At 44.2% G+C, this 23,119-nt stretch overlaps 1 protein-coding gene across 2 annotated transcripts; it reads left to right on the top strand.

Annotated features, from left to right (window-relative positions):
• Positions 1–628: 628 nt before the first annotated feature.
• On the top strand, positions 629–22,897 carry ep300a (EP300 lysine acetyltransferase a). Of its 2 annotated transcripts, none has more exons than XM_088439890.1 (31): positions 629–853; positions 2,537–3,225; positions 4,781–4,957; positions 5,649–5,979; positions 6,913–7,026; positions 7,210–7,449; positions 7,536–7,641; positions 7,748–7,873; positions 8,007–8,124; positions 8,206–8,347; positions 8,466–8,540; positions 8,714–8,799; positions 9,118–9,270; positions 9,882–10,367; positions 11,132–11,537; positions 11,641–11,759; positions 11,860–11,923; positions 12,185–12,360; positions 13,025–13,113; positions 13,565–13,645; positions 13,807–13,863; positions 13,973–14,050; positions 14,138–14,205; positions 14,285–14,435; positions 14,549–14,695; positions 14,953–15,066; positions 15,199–15,364; positions 15,559–15,726; positions 15,814–15,975; positions 16,393–16,674; positions 18,004–22,897. In XM_088439890.1, the coding sequence occupies exons 1-31, from the start codon at positions 760–762 to the stop codon at positions 21,025–21,027; spliced, it is 8,289 nt and encodes a 2,762-aa protein (XP_088296016.1). In that variant the 5' UTR covers positions 629–759; the 3' UTR covers positions 21,028–22,897. The 2 variants fall into 2 exon arrangements, with proteins under 2 accessions (XP_088296016.1, XP_088296015.1); XM_088439889.1 differs by having other exon boundaries at positions 6,913–7,032.
• Positions 22,898–23,119: the final 222 nt, after the last annotated feature.

Raw genomic sequence — 23,119 nt, 5'->3', positions numbered from 1 at the left:
CCGCTTTATTTCAATAAAATTTATATACACTTATTTGCATGAATTTGTTTTATTTCGGTAAGGAAATGGAATGAACTATTTTTAGCGAAAAAAAAATCAAAAGGAGAGGACCTTTGGGAAGTGCGACGCTTTACATAATCAACTTTGAACGTAAAGGGTGGCAACTTTTTTTTTTTTTACATCGCCCTTATATGAGTAAATTTGTATGTTTATTCCAAACTGATATCGTTTCATTCTTTCACCCGACATCACTTCATCCTCACCCGCTCCCACCAGCGGCACCACCATCACTTGGCAGGCAAACGAGCCGTCTCTACCCGACATTATCTCCAGTCAGACTCCGCTGGATAGGAGGCTGAAATGACGGATGCAGCCATGGCCGAGAGACCCGGGGACACTTTATTTACATCCGAAGAAACTGTCCAAGTTTAGAGGGGGGGAAGTCGCTCGCGTTCGTTTCCCCCTTTTTACTTTCACCCGACCCCCTCCTCCTCCGCTGGCAGAAATTTATAAAGAACAAAAAATCCGACGAGGGAGGGAGGAGGGGGGGTGGGGGGGTGGTTGATTATACGCCGAGCCTGAAATCGAGAGGCGAACCCAGGGAAAGAGGAGTAATTCGCACACGGGACTTTCCCCCTCTTAATCCGCCTAAAGGAGGGGGAAAAGTCGCAATATTGGAAACGGAACGGAATGAGCTTGTGACGGCGTCAATTCGTCTGCAATTGTGGATACTTTATATATTTTTATTTCGAAAAAAACATGGCCGAGAACGTTCTGGACTCTGGCCCGCCTTCAGCCAAGAGGCCTAAACTCTCCTCTCCGGCACTTTCCGCCTCTGCCAGCGATGGAAATGGTACGTATGGGTTCGATATTTCGCCCGCGACGCTCCTTTTTGTCAATTCGGGCCCTTTTCGACCGTTTCCGAGCGCCCGGGGACGAGCGGAGACGCGGGATTCCTCTTGTGTTTTTGTCGTAGCTGGCTAGCGTTAGCCGCGCTAGTAGCCGCGAGTGTGACGGACGTGCGGAGGAGCCATGGAGGAAGGAAGCCCTCCCAGCTAGCTCGCATGCTTGCAACCATTACACCCGGAGCTAGCCCCGTTAGCATGTTGCTAAGCTACATAACTGAAGACTTGACCGTCCCGTCTTTTAATTGCCTTTATTGCCGGGCATTGCCACAAGTGAATTACAAGCTCAAATGCTCACGTTGGGACACTTTACCACACTGACAACAAGCTAGTACCTTCCGGCCTTGTCTTATTGAAGTCCACATTTGACTAGAAATAATTCTGTCCCCCCTTTCATCACAAATCTGAGTAACCCTAATTGTTGGCCGTTAATGGTGTTTGCAAAAGCGGAGGTTGTCGATGATATGGGCCTTTTTTTTAGGGTGATCAACTCGAGTTCTTTTTCTTGACTGGTGCGTAAAAATTATTTGCCGTAGCCGAGGTTTTTTTTTGGGGGGGGTTGCATGTCCGAAGCATCAAATTCAAGCAGGCACGTAGACAATCCGTGCATGAAAGTCAGCACTACCCGGACCTCTTCGTTTACTTTTTCATTTTTGTTGAAATGTCTGCAATTTGTTGTCTCTGTCAACCTTTTCTAGCTAAGTCGATCAGCCATTACACACAATTATCATACTTTGTGTTGTACAGTTAAAGTACTGTACATTCAGATGGAGGAAAATACTCTACTGACAACAAAATTGCTTGTCTTTTTATGTTAAAGCCGTTTGTAAAAATGCCATGCACTTCTGAGTGTGCTAAGTTGCTTTAATATAGTTCAACAAGCTTCAAAATGACTTCAAAGTTCGGGTTTCGATAACTGAAATGGACATGTCATTTGGCGGTACCGTATATCAGGATAGAAAAGAAAACGTTTGTTTTTAATAAAATAGCAGAAATAACTCCAAATTTTGCGCCTAAAGGACGACAAATAAAAGAAAATTGAAGCGAAATTGGTCAAATAAAAGTGAAAGTAAATCATACAAGGTTATGCATCGCAAATGTAAGTAAGGAACCATACTCGCGTTCCTTATATCGAAGCAGTGAAGTCAGGAATGTTGAATGTACAAAGTAAACAATGCAAACTTTTAAGTGTATGTGGACCTTTACATGCATTTTGCCAAAATATATAAGGAAAATCCATTAATGAGAATCAAATCGGTCGTTTAAAATACTAGCAATGCCCTTTTTACTCCGAATTTTCAATATAAATGTTGATAACCCTCTTTTTTTTTTTTCCTCGCCCTATTTCTTGTATTTTTAAAGACAAACATTATACAAATTGAGTTTACTCATCATCTAGACACGATCTATTTCTTGGCCATATTTACAAGACCGTTATATTCTCTGCTAGAAGATATTTTTGGGTGTGTGTTTGAACATCCAACCCAGCCCTCACTTCTTGTGTTGTCCCTAGTGTATCCGTTGTATGTTTACTGTCACACACAAAAAGTGAAGGGTTATTTCATGTGATGTGGCTTTCACCTCTTTTGACATACCGCCTTCCCTTATCCAAACTTTGTGATCCGTTTCAGATTTTGGCTCACTATTTGACTTGGAGCACGACCTTCCAGATGAGCTCATCACCACTAATGAACCGGGCCTTGTCAATGGCGGTGATCTCAACCAGTTGCACACCACGCTGGGGGGAGGCCCCGGAGGTCTCGGTCCTGGAGGAGGCAGTGGAGGCCCGGGAGGAGGGATGGGATTTGGACTCGGTCCAGGAGGAGGCGCCGGGGGCATCGGCGGAGGCCAGGACGCGGTGGCCAAGCATAAACAGCTGTCGGAGCTGCTGCGCTCTGGGGCACCTTCGTCGGCCCCACAGGGACACCAAGGGGGCTTGGGGAGCCCAGGAGGTCCGACCGCCATCGGACAACACATGGCAAACCTGAAAGCGTGCCCTGGCCAGGTACCTCAGCAGATCATGGGGCAAGGACAACAACACCTCTCCCCTCAGCAGCAGGCCAACATGATGCAGCAGAATGCCGTTGCCGGAATGATGGGCGGCATTAACAGGGCCATGATGGCGGCGCAGCAGAAGGGAAATAACGGACAGTCGCAAGCAGGCATGATGGGGAACCAGGTGATGAACGGTTCTCCAAGGATGGGCTTTGGCAGTCAAGGGATGGGCAGCAACAGCAACCTGTTGGCTGAAACGTTACAGCAGCAGGGGGGTGGGGGCCAGGCAGGCATCAGAGGGCAACAACCTGCTGCGTTGAACAAGGTGAGGAATCTGAAGAACATGTTTAATAGCATGCATTTTAAAACTCTGGTGCACGAGTCTTTAATGGACAACCATGCCGTTTGTGTGTATGGGATTAGAAATGTCAAGAATTTCTTTGATTGACCCCTCACCCATTGAACACATTTAAATTTACCACGTAATCTTAAACACACTTTAAACGGCCTATAAGATATGTTATTCTTTGCACAGTGTAATATGTGCATATCAATTACATTTGGCACATTGGCCATTTAAATTCTGATTAAATATGAGGTTTTTGGTTCTGATATTTATAACCAGGAAGTAAAACGCCATGAGACCGCGCCTCTTACGGTGTGGCTGCCTTGCCCCCTTCACGATGTAGCTCAGTGGCGGCGGGCCACGTAATATTCATCCGTCTTAAGAGCTCATCTTCACAAGGCTCGCGCCTGATGGAGATTCTTCTAACATCGCTATTATGGGGCTAAAACCAGGCGTTTACTGACATTAAAATGCAAAACTGCGTCAATACACTGCTCTCACTAACACTCATTCCTCCTATCAAATCAGTCCCTGTGGGAATCCAGTAAAAAAAAAAAAATCTCATTTCCTTCTTCCCTTGATGTGATAAAATGGCTGTTACATATAAGAACATCACTTTCAAGTTCTTCCGAGAGAAGTCAAGTGTGCTTGCTTCAAGCTGTAGCCACTACCAGTCGAAACGTACTTTAAAACTGACACTTTGGTCGTGTGGCGAGCTTAAGCACTGTGATGTCATTTTCAGTCGACGGCAAGGCTAAATGGCCGCCCCCTGTGATAAATGTAAACGGGTGGATTTTGACATTCACCATTAAAGCTGAAAACCAAAAAGTGAAAAGGGGCGGTGCTGAGAGTGCAAGGAATTCTTACAAATGCATGATTTAAGGAAAATAACATTTTTAAATTCTCAACATTCTGTTTGATTGCTTTTTAAATGTGTTTTAAAAATTCAAATACTACCATTTTTCTGTCGTTGTTCATTGGCGCCTCAAATGCATGAATGGCATTTCCAGTCCCTTCAAGATGATTTGTGACGAGTTATATGTAAACATCAGAACACAAACAATTTATGTGTACCCACGTTTGAAATTCAGGACTATTTCCGTTTCCAAGGGTTGGACCCATATGGAAGCGTCATAAATGTAAATAGCAAAAGAAGCTTCTGAACCTCGTGAAGGATGGAACTAGGACAAAAATCAGAGACGGGGCTGTTGATAAATACATCTATGCTTTCGGTCTACTGGGAGAATCCTGACTGATCGCTGTTAGCCACAAAAGATGAATGGTTTAATTCTAGGTGGACTGCGTGAAGTCTGGCTGCCAAAACGTTTTCTGGCCTGAAACGAAGGAGTCTCGACGTCGGCCCATATGAGTTGAATTTGACAGCACGCTACTTAATTTGCGGGGTGTCAGATTTGTCGATTCTGCAATCTGCGTTTTTAAAAATCACAAAATGAGCTGAAGGGTTTATCTTCGTAAGTTTAATTTCCAATGTCGTTGTCCGCACGCTATCTTGTTTTCCCGCTCGTCCCTCTAGATGGCGATGATGGGCAACCAGGCGGTCTCCTTTGGAGGTCCGTACGCAGGGCAGGGCAATCAAGGCCTTGGTGGTGCGGGAATGGGACCTCAGCATCAGAATAAAGGTCCCATGGCCAATAGCTTGGCGCAGTTCAATGTGGACAAGAAAAGTCAACCCATTCAAGGAATGGCCATGGTGAGAAAAGCGAAATATAATATTTATATGCTGTTTGAAATGTTTTGCTTCAAGATTGCCTTCACTTTTTACTATGAAGAGTCTCACTTTGATCTCTTAGCTGGCCTTGTCTTATCACATTCTCTGCCCTTTTTATTTATGTCTTCATTTTGATCTAATTCCTCACCTGCACCTATGATCTCTACGCAATGGTTCCCAAATGTGGTATCTAGAGGAACCTCTGGCGATATGTGAGATTTTTAACATGGTTCCTGCAGGCATCAGCAAATAATTGAATGCGTTTTAATGCCATAACAGGAACGGTGTATTTTCTTTTTCAAATTAAGAACAAATGAATTGGAACATTGATCAGTTATAGCCAAATGGTAATGTTTTATAGTGACTTCTTTGCAAAATTCTGGATGTTTTTATCGTCTTAGGTTTCATACAATTGTACACTGTCATTATCGATGCAATTTTCCAGCAGTTGAGCAAAAAACAAAACACTTGATGTTACACAATCTTCTGGAGTAGCTGAATGAAGTACACCAGTTTGCCCCCCAACCCCCTTTTTTTTTTTAATTCTTCACTCCTAAATTGTTTGGGCTCATTAGGGGTTATTTAAAATATTCCACACAGAGTATAATAATGAAAAAAAGTGCAAGAAACATTGTCATATTGCATTTATAGCAATTTGACTTTTCTTTTGCAGGGCTCACAGCAGGCCCAATCCGGTGTTAGCGGGCCCTCAGTTGCACCTGTGGGAGGGGCACCTGGCATGGTTCCCAGTGCTCAGGGAGGCCTGGTGGGTCCTGGCACCCAGGTCCCGACAGCCTCCGCCCCAACCGGAGCGCCGCCCACCGCCGATCCGGAGAAGCGCAAACTGATCCAGCAGCAGCTCGTTCTCTTGCTTCACGCCCACAAATGCCAGCGGCACGAGCAGGCCAACGGCGAGGTGCGACAGTGCAACCTGCCTCATTGCCGCACCATGAAGAACGTCCTCAATCACATGACTCATTGCCAAGCGGGCAAGAATTGTCAGGGTGAGTTGACACACGACAAATTTTAACGTTCAGTCATCCGTCAGACATCTTTTATTGGATTCAACTTTTGAAACAACTCTTGCCAAGCATCATTTTATTTAGATTGTTGTTTACTGCGATATGGAGAGGCAACATAGGAAAAAAAACATTATAAAAATGCATTTGCCAGATGTTTTATGCCCCTATAAACATATTAAAAGACAAAAGTTTTTCAGCTTTTTGAAGTATTTCCTGCATTCTAACGTTTCATTAACATTTCAAGTGTAACCAATGAATTAGATGTTAACATATGTTTTAATTCTATCCCTTTGTTCAAATATTTTTGTACAAATACTGTTTTTATGAATGATTTGGTGACTCGTTTCGGCTGTAACATTTCAGGATGTGGGCAAAAGATTTTCAAAATAAAATCTGACATTTTTAAATGCTTTATTTTGCTTAAACTGGTAATCAGTCTAAGTGATGAAAGACTGAAAAAACAAATTGTTGGAAGGCGGAAATCCTAAAGATTGAGACAATTTTATGTCTTAAAACGATGCATCAATTATCAAAAATGACTGATTTGATCAATTAGTTGTAGAGCGTATTTTCAAACTCAAATGAATCACTGACCCAAATAATTTTGACAAAGCGCCATAGGCGGGCTAACAAAAAGAAGCATATATATGATATAATACCTTCAAAGAACTCCTCTAACACACACTAATCCGCATCATATGCGAAAACACTCTTGTGTTACACAACGCAATGCGGAATTGATTACACTGTGTTTGGTTTTCATGGGAATTTTACATTTCATTCTTTTTGTTACTATGTGTTTACAAATGTGCAAATGCTTTGGTTGTGCTACTCCCATTGATTTTTACCAGCCTTCCCCCATAATTTGCAACTGACTAATCAACAAACTTGAATTTTATGCGTTTTCTTCCTCAGTTGCTCACTGTGCGTCGTCAAGGCAAATCATATCCCACTGGAAGAACTGCACTCGACACGACTGTCCAGTTTGCCTGCCGCTGAAGAATGCTGGGGACAAGAGGAACCCGCAGTGTGAGTGTCTGTATCTGACCAAAACTTATTTTTTTTGAAACACATTTTTCCCCTCTTTAGATCAGTAGGCTCCTTCATTAAATGTTCAATTTGTCATTTCTATTGTTATCCTTGCTCACATAATCGAAACAGCTTTTCAAAATAATTGCCTAATCGTCCTCTTCTTTTCTCATGTCGCCACAGCTCTTCTTGGTGCAGCTGCCGCAGGTCTGGGCAACTCGCTGGGATCAGTCCCCGGGAGCCAACCGAGCGCTCCGAACCTCAATCCGCCGAGCCAGATCGATCCCAGTTCCATCGAAAGAGCCTACGCTGCACTGGGTCTCACCTACCAGGGCAACCAGGTCCAGGGTCAGCATTCTCAGTCCAATATGCCCAACCAGGCCCTCCAAGGCCAGGCTGGTATGAGGTCCATGAACCCAATGGGTAAGTTGGCCATCCCGGAGAGCTTTTTAGGGGATAAAAGAGGCATACATGCATTTTATGTATAATTGCGTTCTCTTTCCCTCTAGGGGCAAATCCTATGGGAGTTAATGGAGGTGTGGGTACGCCTTCTCAGAATCCACCATCCAACTTACTGCAAGACACTATGATGCATCTCAATGTGAATAGCCAGGGGTACGCAGGAAAACGTTTTAAACTCTGGATAAATATGCAGCCCTCCTCATTGGTTTGAGGCATAGGCTTTTTCAAGATGGACATGCCTTTCCTTTTTGTTCTCCAGATTGATGAATGACGCCAGTGGGGTCGGCTCGATGCCCACAGCCGGCCCTCCCTCCGCCACAGGAATGAGAAAAAGCTGGCATGAGGACATCACGCAGGACCTGCGGAACCATTTGGTACACAAACTGTAAGTATCGACCAATGTGTTTGCATTTTTTTTCCTCTTTCAATCCCGACACAATTCTCATTTTGTAAATGCAGTACCAATGAACGAGCTGAAAGTTAGTTAAATGGCCCTTATTTTTCTTCTTTCCCTACAGTGTCCAGGCCATTTTTCCAACTCCGGATCCTGCAGCTTTAAAAGACCGCCGGATGGAGAACTTGGTGGCTTATGCCAGAAAAGTTGAAGGAGACATGTACGAGTCGGCAAACAATAGAGTAAGTTGACGCCGGTGCCATTTACATCCGTTAATTTGAAGTACTGGTATTTCCTTATTATTTTGTTTTCTTTTTGGGCAGGCTGAGTACTATCACTTGTTAGCTGAGAAGATCTATAAAATCCAGAAAGAGCTGGAGGAGAAGAGAAGGACCCGTCTTCAGAAGCAGGGCTTGGGTCTTGGCCCGGCCGGCATGGGTCAATCTCCTGCCGGACTGCCTCCAAGTGAGTGTGCAAGAAGTATACACCGACTTGAATGGGATAATTTTTGTTTTTGACAGTGACGTTTAAGTGAATACTATGTTTCTTCTGCAAATCTGACAAATATACGTTATTTTTCCAGATGGTCCCCTCACTGACCCATCTATGTTACGGCCCACTGGACCCAATCAGATGGTCAACAGAATGCAAAACCCAGGTATGCAATAATTGAGCACCAGCCCAGATTTTGTTTAAAGTTAGGTATCATACCAGGTTGCATGTTTACAAGACCTATTGCTGTTGTTAAAGCAAAACAACAATAAAACAAATTCAATACCGATTGAAGTGCGACATGTTATGTTGTTAACAACAGTTGGTGTGTTTTGTCAGGCATGAATCAATTCAATCAGATGGGGATGCAGTCTATGGGCCAGAGGTCCACTCCGCCTCTCCCCTTGGGAACATCTGCCAATCAGGTAAGTGTAAAATGAACTCAATTTATATTACATTATCTTACACACATGCATTTATTTATGGACAAATGTTTTTTGGTCATTAGCTCGTTTGCCACTTGTTTTTAATAGGACCACTCTTCAGTATTAGAGTATTTTTCACAGTCAGATGACTGCAGTTTATTTGTCCATTAAAGTGATGAATCCATATTTTGTGATATTAAAAAAGCAACAAACTTATGAACCTCTTTGTCAAACAACCTAGCCCCTCTTGATTCGACACACAAGTAGATGATAAATCCCTAACGATTTCTGTGTTTTTATCTGTGCCTGTACTTGTAGATGGGAATTATTGGACCTAGGATGGGTCAGCCTAATGTCAACCAGCTCCAGAACCAGTATCTGTCCCAGGGGCAGTATCCGGGCTCGGGACCTGTGGTCGGAAATACTCCTCCTGGAATGGCGCAGCCTGGACCCCAAGGAGGCATGGCACAGGTAAGGTCATAAAAGTGTGAGTGCATGTGCTCCATTGGATAAAAATAGAAATGTTTTATAACTCAGTGGTTTGCACCCTTTTCTAATGACGAGGAAAAAAAAAATACTTAAAACAGAGTGTTTTGCCATCCGTGTCTTATTTAATAAACTTTGCAACTATGTCGTAGTGGCATCTAGGCCTATTCTACGGTCTCTAGCAGCTCCAGAAGGTGAATAGTGTTAACAATTTTTTTTCCTGGCTCATATGCTGGGAAATTGTGTCCCTATTGACAATTCAAATCCATATTTGACAAAATAAAGGCATACACTAGTTTTGGAAAGTCTCTTGCAAAGAAACATGTTACAATTAATTTTCTCTTAATTTGAAAGGTAAATGTTATTTTCCTTTTGTGGAATTACAAAGCATTTAATTATACTTGATGATACCCGAAGCACACTATTAAAAAAAACCCAAAAAACAACTCAGATTTTGAAATAAGATCAATTGAAAATTTCATGTTTTATATCAGGCATGAAGCGGGCATCGATGAATGTTTGACATGGTTCTATTACATCCATGTTTTTATTACTGCCCTGAATGTTAATTTTTATTTTATTTTTTTTATTGTCAGACGCAGTTGGGCACTGCTCCCTCTCTCCCAGTCGCTAGTCCTTTGGCACAACCAGGCTCTGCAAGCGGTGCCGGCGTAGTATCCGCAGTTGGACCCATGGGTCCTCAGAGTGTCGGCGGTGGAGGCCCCAACTCATCTGTTGGAACTCCCGCCTCCTCGATGACGCCAAATGCAACCCAGCAACCCAACTCCATCCCCCATTTAGGACCCATGCGCGGCAGCTCGCCCTCCCCGGCTCACAGTCGCTCACCTACACCCCACCAGACGCCCCCCAGACTCGCCGGCTCCCAGACCCCTCAGCCGCACACCCCCAATGCATCGCAGTTGGCACCACCCCAAGCCCCCCAGCAGAACCAGCTGGGCCAGGGTCCGGGCTCCAACAAGCCCCTCCAGCAGCCGCACATCGGGGCCGGCTCCACTACGCCCTCTCACCCTGGACTTGGCTCCAGCTCAACGCCACATGGTGCTCAGCTGCCGCGTACTCCGGTCTGTATGATTTGCACTTTAGTCACTAAAGCCCTAAAATGTTTTTGTTATTTCTTTTTAGGCGGAATCTACACTTGGTGCATTTGGCTAGTTCAGATGTATGCCTCCCTCCTGTTTTTTCATTCAATTGAATTTGATGAAACAACCCACATTCACGTGGCTTGTTAAATATAGAGGAATTTAATTCACTCAAAATTAAACTTGAATGTCGTTGCGAGCTAGAAACGTTATAAAGATGCAATGACATCAGATTTTCATTACTTCACAATTGTAGCAAAGCTTTTAACTGAGCCAAAAGTAGAATCGGCAAGCGTAATTTGTCTGTTTTTATTGGTGCAATGCACCTGTTTAAATACTGTATGACTTGGTAATTAGTTGCACAATATTGTCACTCCCATTCTCCAACGTGCTGGTCATGTTTTCTTGAATTTCAGTCCTAATTTCTAATTGCATTGTATATTTTTATTTGTCTTTAACTCCATAAATAGTTACCCTTTTGGTAGCCTAAGACATTTAATAGATACAGTCATTCCACTTTCCCTTAGCACAATTCTAATGTTTGAGTGTTCCTTTTATTTTAAATAGTGGAACAACAATTGAAACTTTGTCTTGTCCTCACAATGTCTCATAGAGCATTGCTACTTGTCAAATGAGAAGCAGCCCTTAGTTTTTTTTTTTTTTTTTTTTTTTAAAGCTGTAGACCATTATAGCATTGTTTTCCCCCCATTTACCCTGAGGTTAATTTCCTTTTTTTTTCTCTGCAGTTGTCTCAAAAGGGTTCATTCCAAGCGGACAGTCAGGCTTTGACTCCAGCTTCCGTCAACAGCCTGGATACTTCCTCTCAGCAGATACAGTCAGACACCGCAGTCGCCATCTCAGACCACAAGTCGGAAATCAAGCATCAGGATGATGCGGACGAGAGCGATACGGGCGCTGGTTTCAAAGGGGGGAAACTTGGCAATGTCAAAATAGAGGAAAGTCCTGTAAAAATTGAGATGGAAAAGGAGGAGTCTTCTGGAGAAGGGGGCAAGGTAGTGCCGATGGATACGACAAGCACCCCGCCAACGTCGGTTGTAAAAGCTGAAGACAAGAAACCAGAGGTGAAAAAGGAACTGAAAGAAGAACAATCATCTGACGCAGCTGTATCACAAGCACCAGCAAAAAAGAAGAGTATGGAAGTCAATCTTTATCATCAATCTGTGACTTTAATCCAACTAGGTTGGTTTTAATATTCTTTGTTTGTGTCATAACCAAAGTGTATCCATCTTTCAAGTTTTCAAACCAGAAGAGCTTCGGCAAGCCCTAATGCCAACACTGGAGTCCCTATACAGGCAAGAACCAGAGTCGCTGCCCTTCCGGATGCCTGTTGATCCACAGCTGCTGTGCATACCTGTACGTATTAAGAACCATATAGTTTGAATGCTAAATTATTTTCCCCCCAAATATTTGTGTGCACAATGTATAATGCAATACATGTTCATGATTTTTGCAGGACTACTTTGACATTGTGAAAAACCCCATGGATTTGTCCACTATCAAGCGAAAGCTAGATACAGGTCAGTAGTTTTTATAGTTAACGTTCTCACTAGCAGCCAGACCACTTAAATGGATCTTTGTTTGACTAAAATAGCTGTCAATAACCTAGAATGAATTAACATGTTAAACTGCCAGCCCAGTCAAAATGGATCTTAGATGTCTACAGCCGTCAAGGGCAGTGAATAAGTTAATGGATTTAATTTACCTAGACACCATTTCCAAAGCTCTTAAGGGTCTATTCCTGTGTGACCTCTCCATTACCTTTTGTGTTCTTCTCACAGGTCAGTATCAGGATCCCTGGCAGTATGTGGATGACATCTGGTTGATGTTCAACAATGCCTGGCTGTACAATCGCAAAACATCTCGAGTCTACAAGTGCTGCTCCAAACTGGCAGAGGTCTTTGAACAGGAGATTGACCCAGTCATGCAGAGACTTGGCTACTGTTGTGGAAGAAAAGTAAGACCTGCAAGGAAACCAACATGACATGCACTTTTTCCCATGACATGCAGTTTTACGAGCAATTAGTTTTTAAGTTAACTATACATTAAAATAGTAGATTTAATCATATCAGCATTACATCCGCCAGTAAAGTAGACGGCAATTGAGAAGATCTCGCAAGTTTTTTTTTTTTTACAATTGTATGGCGTCGATACAAAAACACTATTTGCACATGCAGATATAAAAATGGACAGACAAGACCATCCCGTAGTCTATTTAGATGTTCAAAATGCAATGTAATGTTTCAAGTGTTTTGAATGCTTTAAGCAAGCCCTTCTCTCATTCTTGAAAATGGAAGCCGTCGGTTTGGAGCTAAAATTGGCCTAGGGCAGGCCGCTGCCTTATCATATTTCTCAATAGACATGTCTATGTTTGGTTTTGCTGACAAATAAACCAGCTGAATGATGCTTGTTTGCTACAAGGGTGAACTTCTGACAATTCATTTGTTCTTATCAATCATTCCTAGCTCAATCTATTACCCCTGGGGGAGTTAATGTCCGTCACTTTGGCACGGAACTGCATCATATTCGAAATGAGTCAAATTGATTTTTGATGCGAGGATAAGATTTTCAGTAACAGAAATAACATTGTCCTATTTTTTTTTTCTTTTTCTGCCCATCAGCTGGAGTTCTCCCCTCAGACACTGTGCTGCTACGGAAAGCAGCTCTGCACTATTCCCCGAGACGCTGCTTATTTCAGCTACCAAAACAGGTACATCAGTAGATTCTTTTAACTACAGTGCTCCCCTCCCTGTTAGCTGTGTTGGTGAATGTTTTACGCTCATCCTATTTCATGTCCGAATTGCTAATCTGTGCTTCTCCTTGGTTCTCCGTTCTTGTGTTGTCATCTGTGTATATCTAGTCAATTTCCTGGTCCGTGTTACTTTCGTCTCACTTCCTTCGGCTTGTTTTCGTTTTTTTGCCCCGTTTACAATGAACCTATACGTCTATTTCTTCTATCACTGATCTTTTCCCTCCCATCTACCAAAAATACGTGCGGCTTTCGTGCTGATGTCCTCCCGCTGACCTGTGCATTCGCTTTTCTACTTGCTGCCTTGACCACGTTCCACTCGGGGACTGCCCGCTCATGCGCTGCCCATCATTGGATGTGCTGTGGGGGGAAAATGATGTACTTCACCAAACTTTGGTCTTATTGCTGACAGGTACCACTTCTGTGAAAAGTGTTTCAACGAGATCCAGGGAGAGACTGTGTCCCTGGGTGATGACCCCACTCAGCCACAGACGTAAGTGTTGTTGCGTTCATTAACAAATGCTAACAACAAATGCGTTTCATGGAAAACTTATTACCACATTATCTATTCTATTAGGTGGATATTGCACATTTTCATATCTGTTTGAATTTAGTCTTGCTTCTTGTGTTTACCTACTTATTTTTTTTTTTCAGATCCATTAACAAGGAGCAGTTTGAGAAAAAGAAGAATGACACACTGGACCCTGAACTGTACGTTAAGCAGTTTATGGCCGTTTATGGCCATCCATTTTTTTTTTTTTCTTCTTACACCCGAGTCTGACCAAACAGTGTATAATGTGTGTCTTACTCTTGGTTTCAGGCTCGTTGAATGTTTGGACTGTGGACGCAAAATGCACCAGATTTGTGTCCTGCACAATGACACGATATGGCCATCGGGGTAACGGACTTTTAACATTTTAACTATTTATTTATTGAAAAATTAAGAAGCCTTGATAACTTCCATTTTCTTTTTGCTTCGGCTCAGTTTCGTATGTGATGGCTGCCTCAAGAAGTCTAATAAGACAAGGAGGGAGAACAAGTATTCTGCTAAAAGTAAGTTAACTTAAGGTACTCTTTAAAAAAAAAATGTGATTAATATTTTTATGGACCTAATGATGCTCTTCCCTTTCAGGGTTACCTCAGACAAAGTTAGGTTGTTTTCTGGAGACGAGGGTGAACGACTTTTTGAAACGTCAGAGCCACCCGGAGGCTGGGGAGGTCTTCATCCGCATGGTGCATGTCTCGGACAAAGTTGTGGAAGTAAAACCAGGCATGAAGTCTCGGTATGTCAATAGCGGGCCAGAATCATGTTCAAATTTTTACCTGTAAAGGTCATATGAGTTCTACTTTGCGGCTGTGGTTTTATATAGCAGTGTTTCCATGATTGTCTTTTCAGGTTTGTGGATAGTGGAGAGATGTCAGAGTCTTTCCCATACAGGACAAAAGCCCTTTTTGCATTTGAAGACATTGATGGAGCAGATGTTTGCTTTTTTGGAATGCATGTGCAAGAGTATGGATCAGACTGCCCTCAGCCTAATCAAAGGTATGCACAATTCACACATAATGCATTAATTGTGAAGTAACTTGATAAAATACTGAAATGATATTTGTAAAAAACTAAAACATCAATACATGGCAAAATTATGGAAATGATCTTATTAGTTATTTTATTTAGTTATTTTTCTACTTGTACTGTTTATTTTTCATGTATTATTTTAATACACTTTAATGTTAGTCAAACCACTGGTTTTCATGCTGGGGGCTAACTAAAATTATGTTGCTCCTTTGTCATCATTTCAGACGAGTTTACATCTCTTACCTGGACAGTGTGCATTTTTTCCGACCGCGTTGTTTGCGAACAGCCGTTTACCATGAAATTCTCATTGGCTACTTGGAGTATGCCAAGAAGTTGGGGTAAGCTTTATGATATTTTTAGTATTTTGGGGCGGAGAAATCATGTTTTTATGATAATGAGAGGAATGTACTTTCTCCAAAAATTCTGACCGCCAGCGTCTGTGTGCTCACGTTTTTTTGGATACTCCCCAGCTATACAACTGGGCACATCTGGGCCTGTCCGCCCAGTGAAGGGGATGACTACATCTTCCACTGTCACCCTGCTGATCAGAAGATTCCGAAGCCAAAACGCCTCCAAGAGTGGTATAAGAAGATGTTGGATAAGGCCGTGGCAGAGCGAATAGTGCACGACTACAAGGTAGAGAGGCATGATGTGAAAGCAATTCTGTTCGCATTTGGGCCATTCATTCCCATAGAAGTGCTTATGTGGAACATTTTCATTCTGCTTTTGTCTAATCGGGATGCGCCCCTGTATTTAACTCGACAATTATCCAATTACAAATCTCCCAGTACTGACGCGTTGCATTGTATTTATGGAATCCTCTTTTATAGGACATCTTCAAGCAGGCCACAGAAGATCGTTTGACCAGCGCCAACGAGTTGCCTTACTTTGAAGGTGACTTTTGGCCCAATGTGCTGGAAGAGAGTATTAAAGAGCTGGAGCAGGAGGAGGAAGAACGGAAGCGAGAGGAGAACAGCACTTCTAATGAGAGTATTGATGTAAGTAATTGAGCGTTGGAAACAAATGAGCTTGTATTGAGAGACTGACAGACCCTCCCCTTTTTTTTTTTGTGTGTGTGTGTGCAGGACAGTAAAGGTGACAGTAAAAACGCCAAGAAAAAGAACAATAAAAAGACGAGTAAGAACAAGAGCAGCCTAAGCCGAGCCAATAAGAAGAAGCCAGGGATGCCCAATGTGTCCAATGACCTCTCCCAGAAGCTTTATGCCACTATGGAAAAACACAAAGAGGTATGAGAAAGTACAATGCGAAAGTACAATGCTCACTACTTATTAGGACTGAGTGAGCGATTGGTTTTATTGATGAATTTGGTTTTATTTGTCTAGACAATTTCTTTAATACATTGTTTATGATTGCTTCCCCTGAAACAAATGCATCGATGTGCTTACGCTTAGCGGAGTCCTGCAGCTATACAAAAGCAGTCATCATTGCCAAATTATAGATCTTTTCTGTGGAAGTTGTTTCAATTTCATGCTTACAAAAAACTTGCAGTAAAGAAACTGTTTTTGGGTATTTTCCCTCTTCTGGCATTGGTTTTATTTAAAAATCAACAAAGTCATTGTCATTTAAAAAATGAATTAAAATCAGGTACCTTTGGTAAATAAATCATGGCTCTCATGTTTGTATTGGTGTCTGTTTGGCGCTAGGTTTTCTTTGTGATCCGGCTGATCGCCGGCCCAATGGCCAATGCGCTGCCGCCCATCGTCGATCCCGATCCGCTGATGGCCTGCGACCTCATGGACGGCCGCGACGCTTTCCTAACGTTGGCTCGGGACAAACACCTGGAGTTCAGCTCGTTGAGGCGGTCGATGTGGAGCTCTATGTGCATGTTGGTGGAGTTGCATAACCAAAGCCAAGACCGTTTCGTCTACACGTGCAATCTGTGCAAACATCATGTGGAGACACGTTTTCACTGTACAGTGTGTGAGGTGAGTTATAGAAAGAGTTTTGTTTCGTCTTTTTTTTTCCCTCTTATCGGAAGGATGCAAAATATTTCCATTCATACTCCATTAATGTTGCATCACGCTGTCTGAGGTCTTGTGTAGGCTTTAATAGCTACTACTCCTGTATAACCTGCTGACAGGAGAAGAGGGTAAATTAACACCAGTTGCTAGGTTTTTAGTTTCTTTTCTTCAAACAATTGTTTTACCAGTTGTCGGTAGTTGTTTTTCCAGTCCAGCTGTCGCCACTTCCTTGTGTGACATGTTTGAACACTCAAGGAAGCGGTGACATCTCCAAAAAAGGCTGGAGTAACAACTGAATCTTTCAGCAAGGTAAGACATTTTTCTATTAACTGCAAAAGACAATTGTCTGAAGAAAAAAAAACATAACTATTTAGGCACCACCCTTTTTTTCCAATAAAAAATACAGTTTTGATCACGACAAGGGCATACTTTAGATGTTGTTTAAAGCAATTTGACTACTTTTGGCATCTAAAGTATTAAACTACAGAAACAAGGTGAATGTCATAGCGCTCGTGGCAATTGCACTTAAATTCAACTGAACTTACATCAAACAGAAATATGTATCATTTGTTCTTTCCACAATCAATTGTTTGAAAAATAGAAAAAAAAAATGCTTAAAAAAAAGGAGCACCAGAAATGACTATATCTTTGATATATAATCTCTAATGAGCATTTCAATTGATCGTGGTTGAGGTCAGGGCCAATAATTGCTGCCTACAAGCCAATATAGCCACATTTGTCTGGAGCATGTTAGCTTGAATGATGAAATCAAATGTGGCTGATTTTGCTTTTTTTTTTTAATTGCCCCCTAAAATTTAAGCGTGAAAAGTTATTTGTTTTTATTTTTTTCTTTCTATTTTGTTTTTGTTTGCTTTTTTTAACTGTGAGAAAGATGTTCACAAAATCTCATGTTCAATGGCATTAGTTGTTGAATCTACTTTTAATGATTTACTTGTGACCAAGTTACTCCTGCTAGGAGCACACAAAGCATTTGTTTATATCTGAACTGTTCTGTCATCAAATTTAATATTTTCAATTTTCATTGATAGAACACTTTTGGGGCGTTTCACCATTCACTCCTTTTTAGAGAAAAGCAAGTTTTGCTAAGGTACTGAATCATTGAATGTTAAGAGGTCAATTTAAGTTTACCTGTAAATGCTAGAGTGTATTTTAGGTTATCTTAAAACTCACCCAATAGCCCACTCCCCCAACATTTTGTGAGTAGTCAAAATGTGACGATTTGTTTTGAATGCGATGAAAATATTTACCTGTTGATCATGTCATCTCCCACAGGACTATGACCTTTGCATTACGTGCTACAACACTAAGGGCCATGAGCACAAGATGGAGAAGTTAGGCCTCGGTTTGGACGACGAGAGCAGCAACCAGACGGGCGCTGCCACTCAGAGCCCGGGAGACTCGCGTCGCCTCAGCATCCAGCGATGCATCCAGTCACTAGTCCACGCCTGCCAATGTCGAAACGCCAACTGCTCGCTGCCGTCATGCCAGAAGATGAAGCGCGTGGTCCAACACACAAAAGGCTGCAAGAGGAAAACCAACGGCGGCTGCCCCATCTGCAAGCAGCTTATTGCGCTATGTTGCTACCACGCCAAGCACTGTCAGGAGAACAAGTGTCCGGTGCCGTTCTGCCTGAACATCAAGCACAAGCTCTGTCAACAGCAGCTGCAGCACAGGCTCCAGCAGGCCCAGATGTTGAGGCGAAGGATGGCCAGCATGCAGAGAGTTGGCAAACCGGCTCCAGGCGGCGCTCCCGGGGGCAACGGCCTGCCCTCCCCGGGCGCCAACAGCGGAGCGACCGGTCCCGGCACGCCCACGTCTGTCGGCACGCAACCCCCCACGCCGCAGACGCCCACCCCTGGAAATATGCTCGCGCTTCCTCAACAGCCAGGCGTCGGGGTTGGCGCAATGGGCGGGGGCGCTGCACAGCAACAGCAGGTTCAACAGCAAACTGGCACCATGCCTTCTCAGCACCATCTACACCATCAGTTCCAGTCAATGGGTGCAGGAGGTGGCGGAGGGCTGATGAACTCCCCTCAGCAGCAGATGCTTCCTCAGCTCCAGCAACAGCAGCCCCCCGGTGTTCAGCAACTACAGCAGCAGCACGCCGGCGCTTTGCCGCCATACAATCCCAGACCACCGGGAGCTTCTCCTCTCCACCAGTCACTGGGTAAACCTGGACTCGGGCCCCCCACCCCACCTCAGCAGCAACAAGGCCCCAACCAGGTTCAAGGATCCATGCCCGTTCAAGGCCAGCAGCAAGGACCTCCATTGGCGGCGGTCGAGACGGCGCTAAAAATCCAACGGCTAGCAGAGACCCAGAGGCAAATGGCTCAGGCCCAGGCTCAGATCCGAGGTTTGGGGCAGGGAGGGATGATGGCCCAACATCCTCACCACCAAAACAACCCGGCCCAGATGGGTATGCCTCACATGGGAGCTCAGGGGATCCCTCCCCAGGCTCAAGGGATGGTAGGCAGGACTATGTTAGACCCTCAGCAGCAGGGGATGATGGCCGGGATGCAGCAAGGCGGCCAGTCTCAGTTGCCTCCTCAAGTCCAGCAACACCTCCAGACGGGAGGCGGCGGGCAGCTTCAGCAAGCCAACCAGCAGTGGGGGGCCGGGGGCCCGGGGATGAACCCCCAGCAAAGGTCTGCCATGATGGGTCACATGGCGGCGCAGCAGCAGTCGGCGGTCGCCCAGCAACAGCAGCAACAAGCTCAGCCGGGAAACCGTGGACTGATGCAGGTGATGTCGGGAGGGGCGTCGGGGGCCGGTGCAGGGGGACCGGGAAACCTGCCGCAAGGGGCGCTACAGGATCTCCTGAGAACGCTCCGCTCCCCGAGTTCCCCTCTGCAGCAGCAGCAAGTCCTCAACATCCTGCGCTCCAACCCCACACTCATGGCGGCATTCATCCGGCAGAGAGCCGCCAGGTACCAAGGGGGGCAAGGTGGTCCCGGAGGACAAGGAGGGGCACCGCAAGGCCCCGGAGGCGTCAGGTTCCACGGGGCAGCCAGTGGCCTACCTGGCGTAGGAGTCGGAGGACCCGGCCCCAATCAGTTGGCCGGCATGGACGGGCAGCAGATGAATGTGAACCAAGCGAGTCAACCGGGAATGAACATGGCTCAGGGAGGTGGAGCAGGGGGAAACATGCCCACCATGGCTCAGCTCCAGCAACTCCAGCAGCAGCAGCAGCAGCAGCAGCAGCAGCAGCAGCAGCAGCAGCAGCAGCAGCAGCAGCGGCCGATGTTGCCCGGCAACCTACAGCAACAGCAAATGGCCGTCCTGCAGCAACAGCAGGGAGCAATGCAAGCGGGCCAACAAAACAGCATATCCAACATGACCCCTCGTTTCCGAGAACTGCTGTTGAGAAGACAGCAGCAGTTCCAACAAGGACAGCAGGGCTTCATGCAGCCTGGCCAAGGGCAACCAGGAATTCCCGCGCCATCCCAAGCCCAACCCGTGGGCGCCGCGAGGGCTCCGGGGCAGCAGCAAGGAGGCCCGCAGGGCGGTCCGGCGCAGCAAGGCTACCCGGGCAACGCTTCCCAAGTGGCCGCTGCACCCCAACAAAGGCTGCACCAGATGCAAATGCACCAACAGCAACAACAAAATGCCATGAGAGGTCCTCAAGGGCAAGACGGAGGGCCCGGCGCCGGCCCGCCAGGTGGCGCCCCGCTCCAAGCGGGACAAACCGTACCAGGGCAGCAACAGCAAGGTGGTCCCCCGCTGCCCCAAGCCTCCCAAGCGTTGATTACGCAGATCATCCAAAAGCACCTGGGCGGCGGCTCCCCGGCCCAGCACAGCAGCCCCATGAGCCCCCAGCAGCAGATGGCCCAGTCGCCGCACCCCCACCTCCAAGGCCAAGGCGGCCTGGGCCCGGCCGGCGCGCTGGGCAATCAGGTGCGGTCGCCGCAGCCGTCGCCGCGCCCGCGGTCGCAACCCCCTCACTCCAGCCCGTCCCCGCGCATGCAGTCGTCGTCCCAGCCGCAGCCGTCGCCCCACCGCATTTCGCCGCAAACCCAGACCGGCTCGCCCCACCCCGCTCACATTGGCCAGCACCTCCCCAATATGGCGCCGCCCCAACCGCCGCAGCAGCAGCAGCAGCCTCCGCCGGGCGGTCCCGTCGATCCTGGACAGTTCAGCTCGGATCAGAACTCCATAATTTCTCAGCTGAGCGGCATGGCGGCCATGCACGCCAATCAAGGGGCGCAGTCAGACATGTTGTCCCCGAATAATAACAACAACAACAACAACCAGGAACTGGCAGCCAACATGAACCACAACAGTTTGGACCTCATGTAGCACATTTGCGTGTCTTCAGAGGACAGGGGAGCCTAAGGATTTTGCAACTTTTATTATTATTATTTTTTCTTTATTTAAGTATTTTTGTGATGTATAAAAAGAAACTGAAGCTTCCTATGGGAGATGCGCTGCAGAAAATCCTCGAAGTCAAGAAGAAATGAGTAAATTAAAAACAATGGTAAGTTATTGCTGTTAATATATATCTATTTTTGCCAACTGTGTACAAAATGGTGGAAGGGCAACGTTTCAGGTTGAAGATATTTCTTCCGTAGTCTATTACACAATATTTTTGGGGACAGATAATTTTTTGCCTTTTTATGAATATTTTTAAGATTTTAAATGTGGAAAAAAATTAGTGGGTTGACAAGCTGTACTTTTTTTTTTCCTTTCTGAAAAATTGCCTCCTCAGATACCCCTTCACGATGGTATCTATTTTGCAGAGGGGTAAGAAGTATATTTTGTTTCTGAATTTCTATTTTCTTTTTTATCTGTCAGCGGATCTCAAAACAAGCCTCAACATAGTTCCCATTTTAGCCTTTTTGTTTTGTTTTTTTTTTCCATTTTGCATCCAACCACTCAATTCATTTGAAACCCTTCCCCCCATCCTCCAAAGAAATGGCGCGGCCAACTTAGGTTTAGTTTGGTTTGTGATAAGGTTAATAACGTGTACATATATTTTCCATCCTGGCTTTTGAGCTTATAAAACGATATATAATTTTTTTTGTATATTTTTATTTGGACGCTGCGGAGGTTTGCGTAACGCGGAGAGCCTCTTGACTCCCTCTTCATCCTCCCAACTTGCTCTCAGCCACAAAGTTGAATACGTTGTTGGTACTGTACAAAGTTAAATGGCGGATTCAGATACTGTATTTTGTATTGCTAATGAATGATATGCGGAGGGGGGGAAACATTTTGCGTGTATATAGTTGAATACATATAAATTGTCCCCTCATTAGATTGGATATTTGTTGTGTGTAGAAAAGAACACACAAGTACTCCCAAGCTGCTGTACAGTATTTGTTTTTTTTTCATCAAGGTTCCGTATTGGGTGTTTGGAGAATATGCCCCCCCCCTTCCCCCCTCATTGTATAGAGTGAAGCAAACAATTATTCACACGAGAACGATCCCACAAGCTGGATGTGTAAAGCGCCAAGCGGAGGCGATGCCAGTGGGGTTGGATATCTAGTCGTGTGATGGAAATCAAATTTCAGAGGTGGTTATTTAGCTTTTTACAAAGACAACAGTCACATGATCACTATTTTTCATTCAAAGGTTGCTGGGTATGGGGAGGGAACCAGGTGGCAATATATCTTGAGACTTATTTTATAAGAAAACGAAAAAAAAAAACATGAAAAAAAACTGTCTTTTATATATAGATATATTATTTAATTTTATTTTTGGGAAATAAAACTTGAAGCTACAAGAATTATTAGATAAAATTGTTTTGTTTTGTATGAATATATGGTGATGCAAAACGACACTGCAGACAGTCATTCTTTTTGCCCTGGGAGTATATGATACCATCCTCTTTGAAGAAATGTTTCATGTACATGAATATAGGTGTAAACATAGTCACTGTACAAACTCATGGCTGGCAACTGAACAAAAAAATGTTTTGTTTATATCCTTTCCGCTCCAAAAAAAAAAAGAGACTGGAAGTAAGACTATTTAAATATTTGTTAAGTATTCAAATGAAACCTTTGACCACTTTTTTTTTTCTCGTTCTAAAATTTTGGTGCTTGCTGAAAGAAAGCAAAAATAACTTGTTGCTCCATTTTCATTAGTAATTTTTTTTAAGTTATTTTGGTGGTCTGACTGTTTTTTGCCAATAAATTAATTGTACAATAAAGTATGTTTGTACTGTTTGGTATTCTTTTGTCAAAAATTGTGCATAATGAATTGCTATGTAATCAACATAGTAATACATCAAGACACTAGCTTAATGGCTGCATAAACTCCGGGGGACTAAAAAACAATTGCCATGTAAGTTCTTCATTTTTTTTTACCACTGAGTTTGTTATAAATGTATTTTATACAACCATTTAAAATTTTGATATGCATGCACTAATTTTGAAACAATTTCTATAGGAAC

The sequence above is a fragment of the Hippichthys cyanospilos genome, chromosome 17 (assembly GCF_059441005.1).
Source record: "Hippichthys cyanospilos isolate Australia breed blue-spotted pipefish chromosome 17, RoL_Hcya_1.0, whole genome shotgun sequence".
Classification (NCBI taxonomy): Eukaryota; Metazoa; Chordata; class Actinopteri; order Syngnathiformes; family Syngnathidae; genus Hippichthys; species Hippichthys cyanospilos.
The sequence above is the reverse complement of the archived record's forward strand: the minus strand, read 5'-3'. Positions and strand labels throughout refer to the sequence as shown.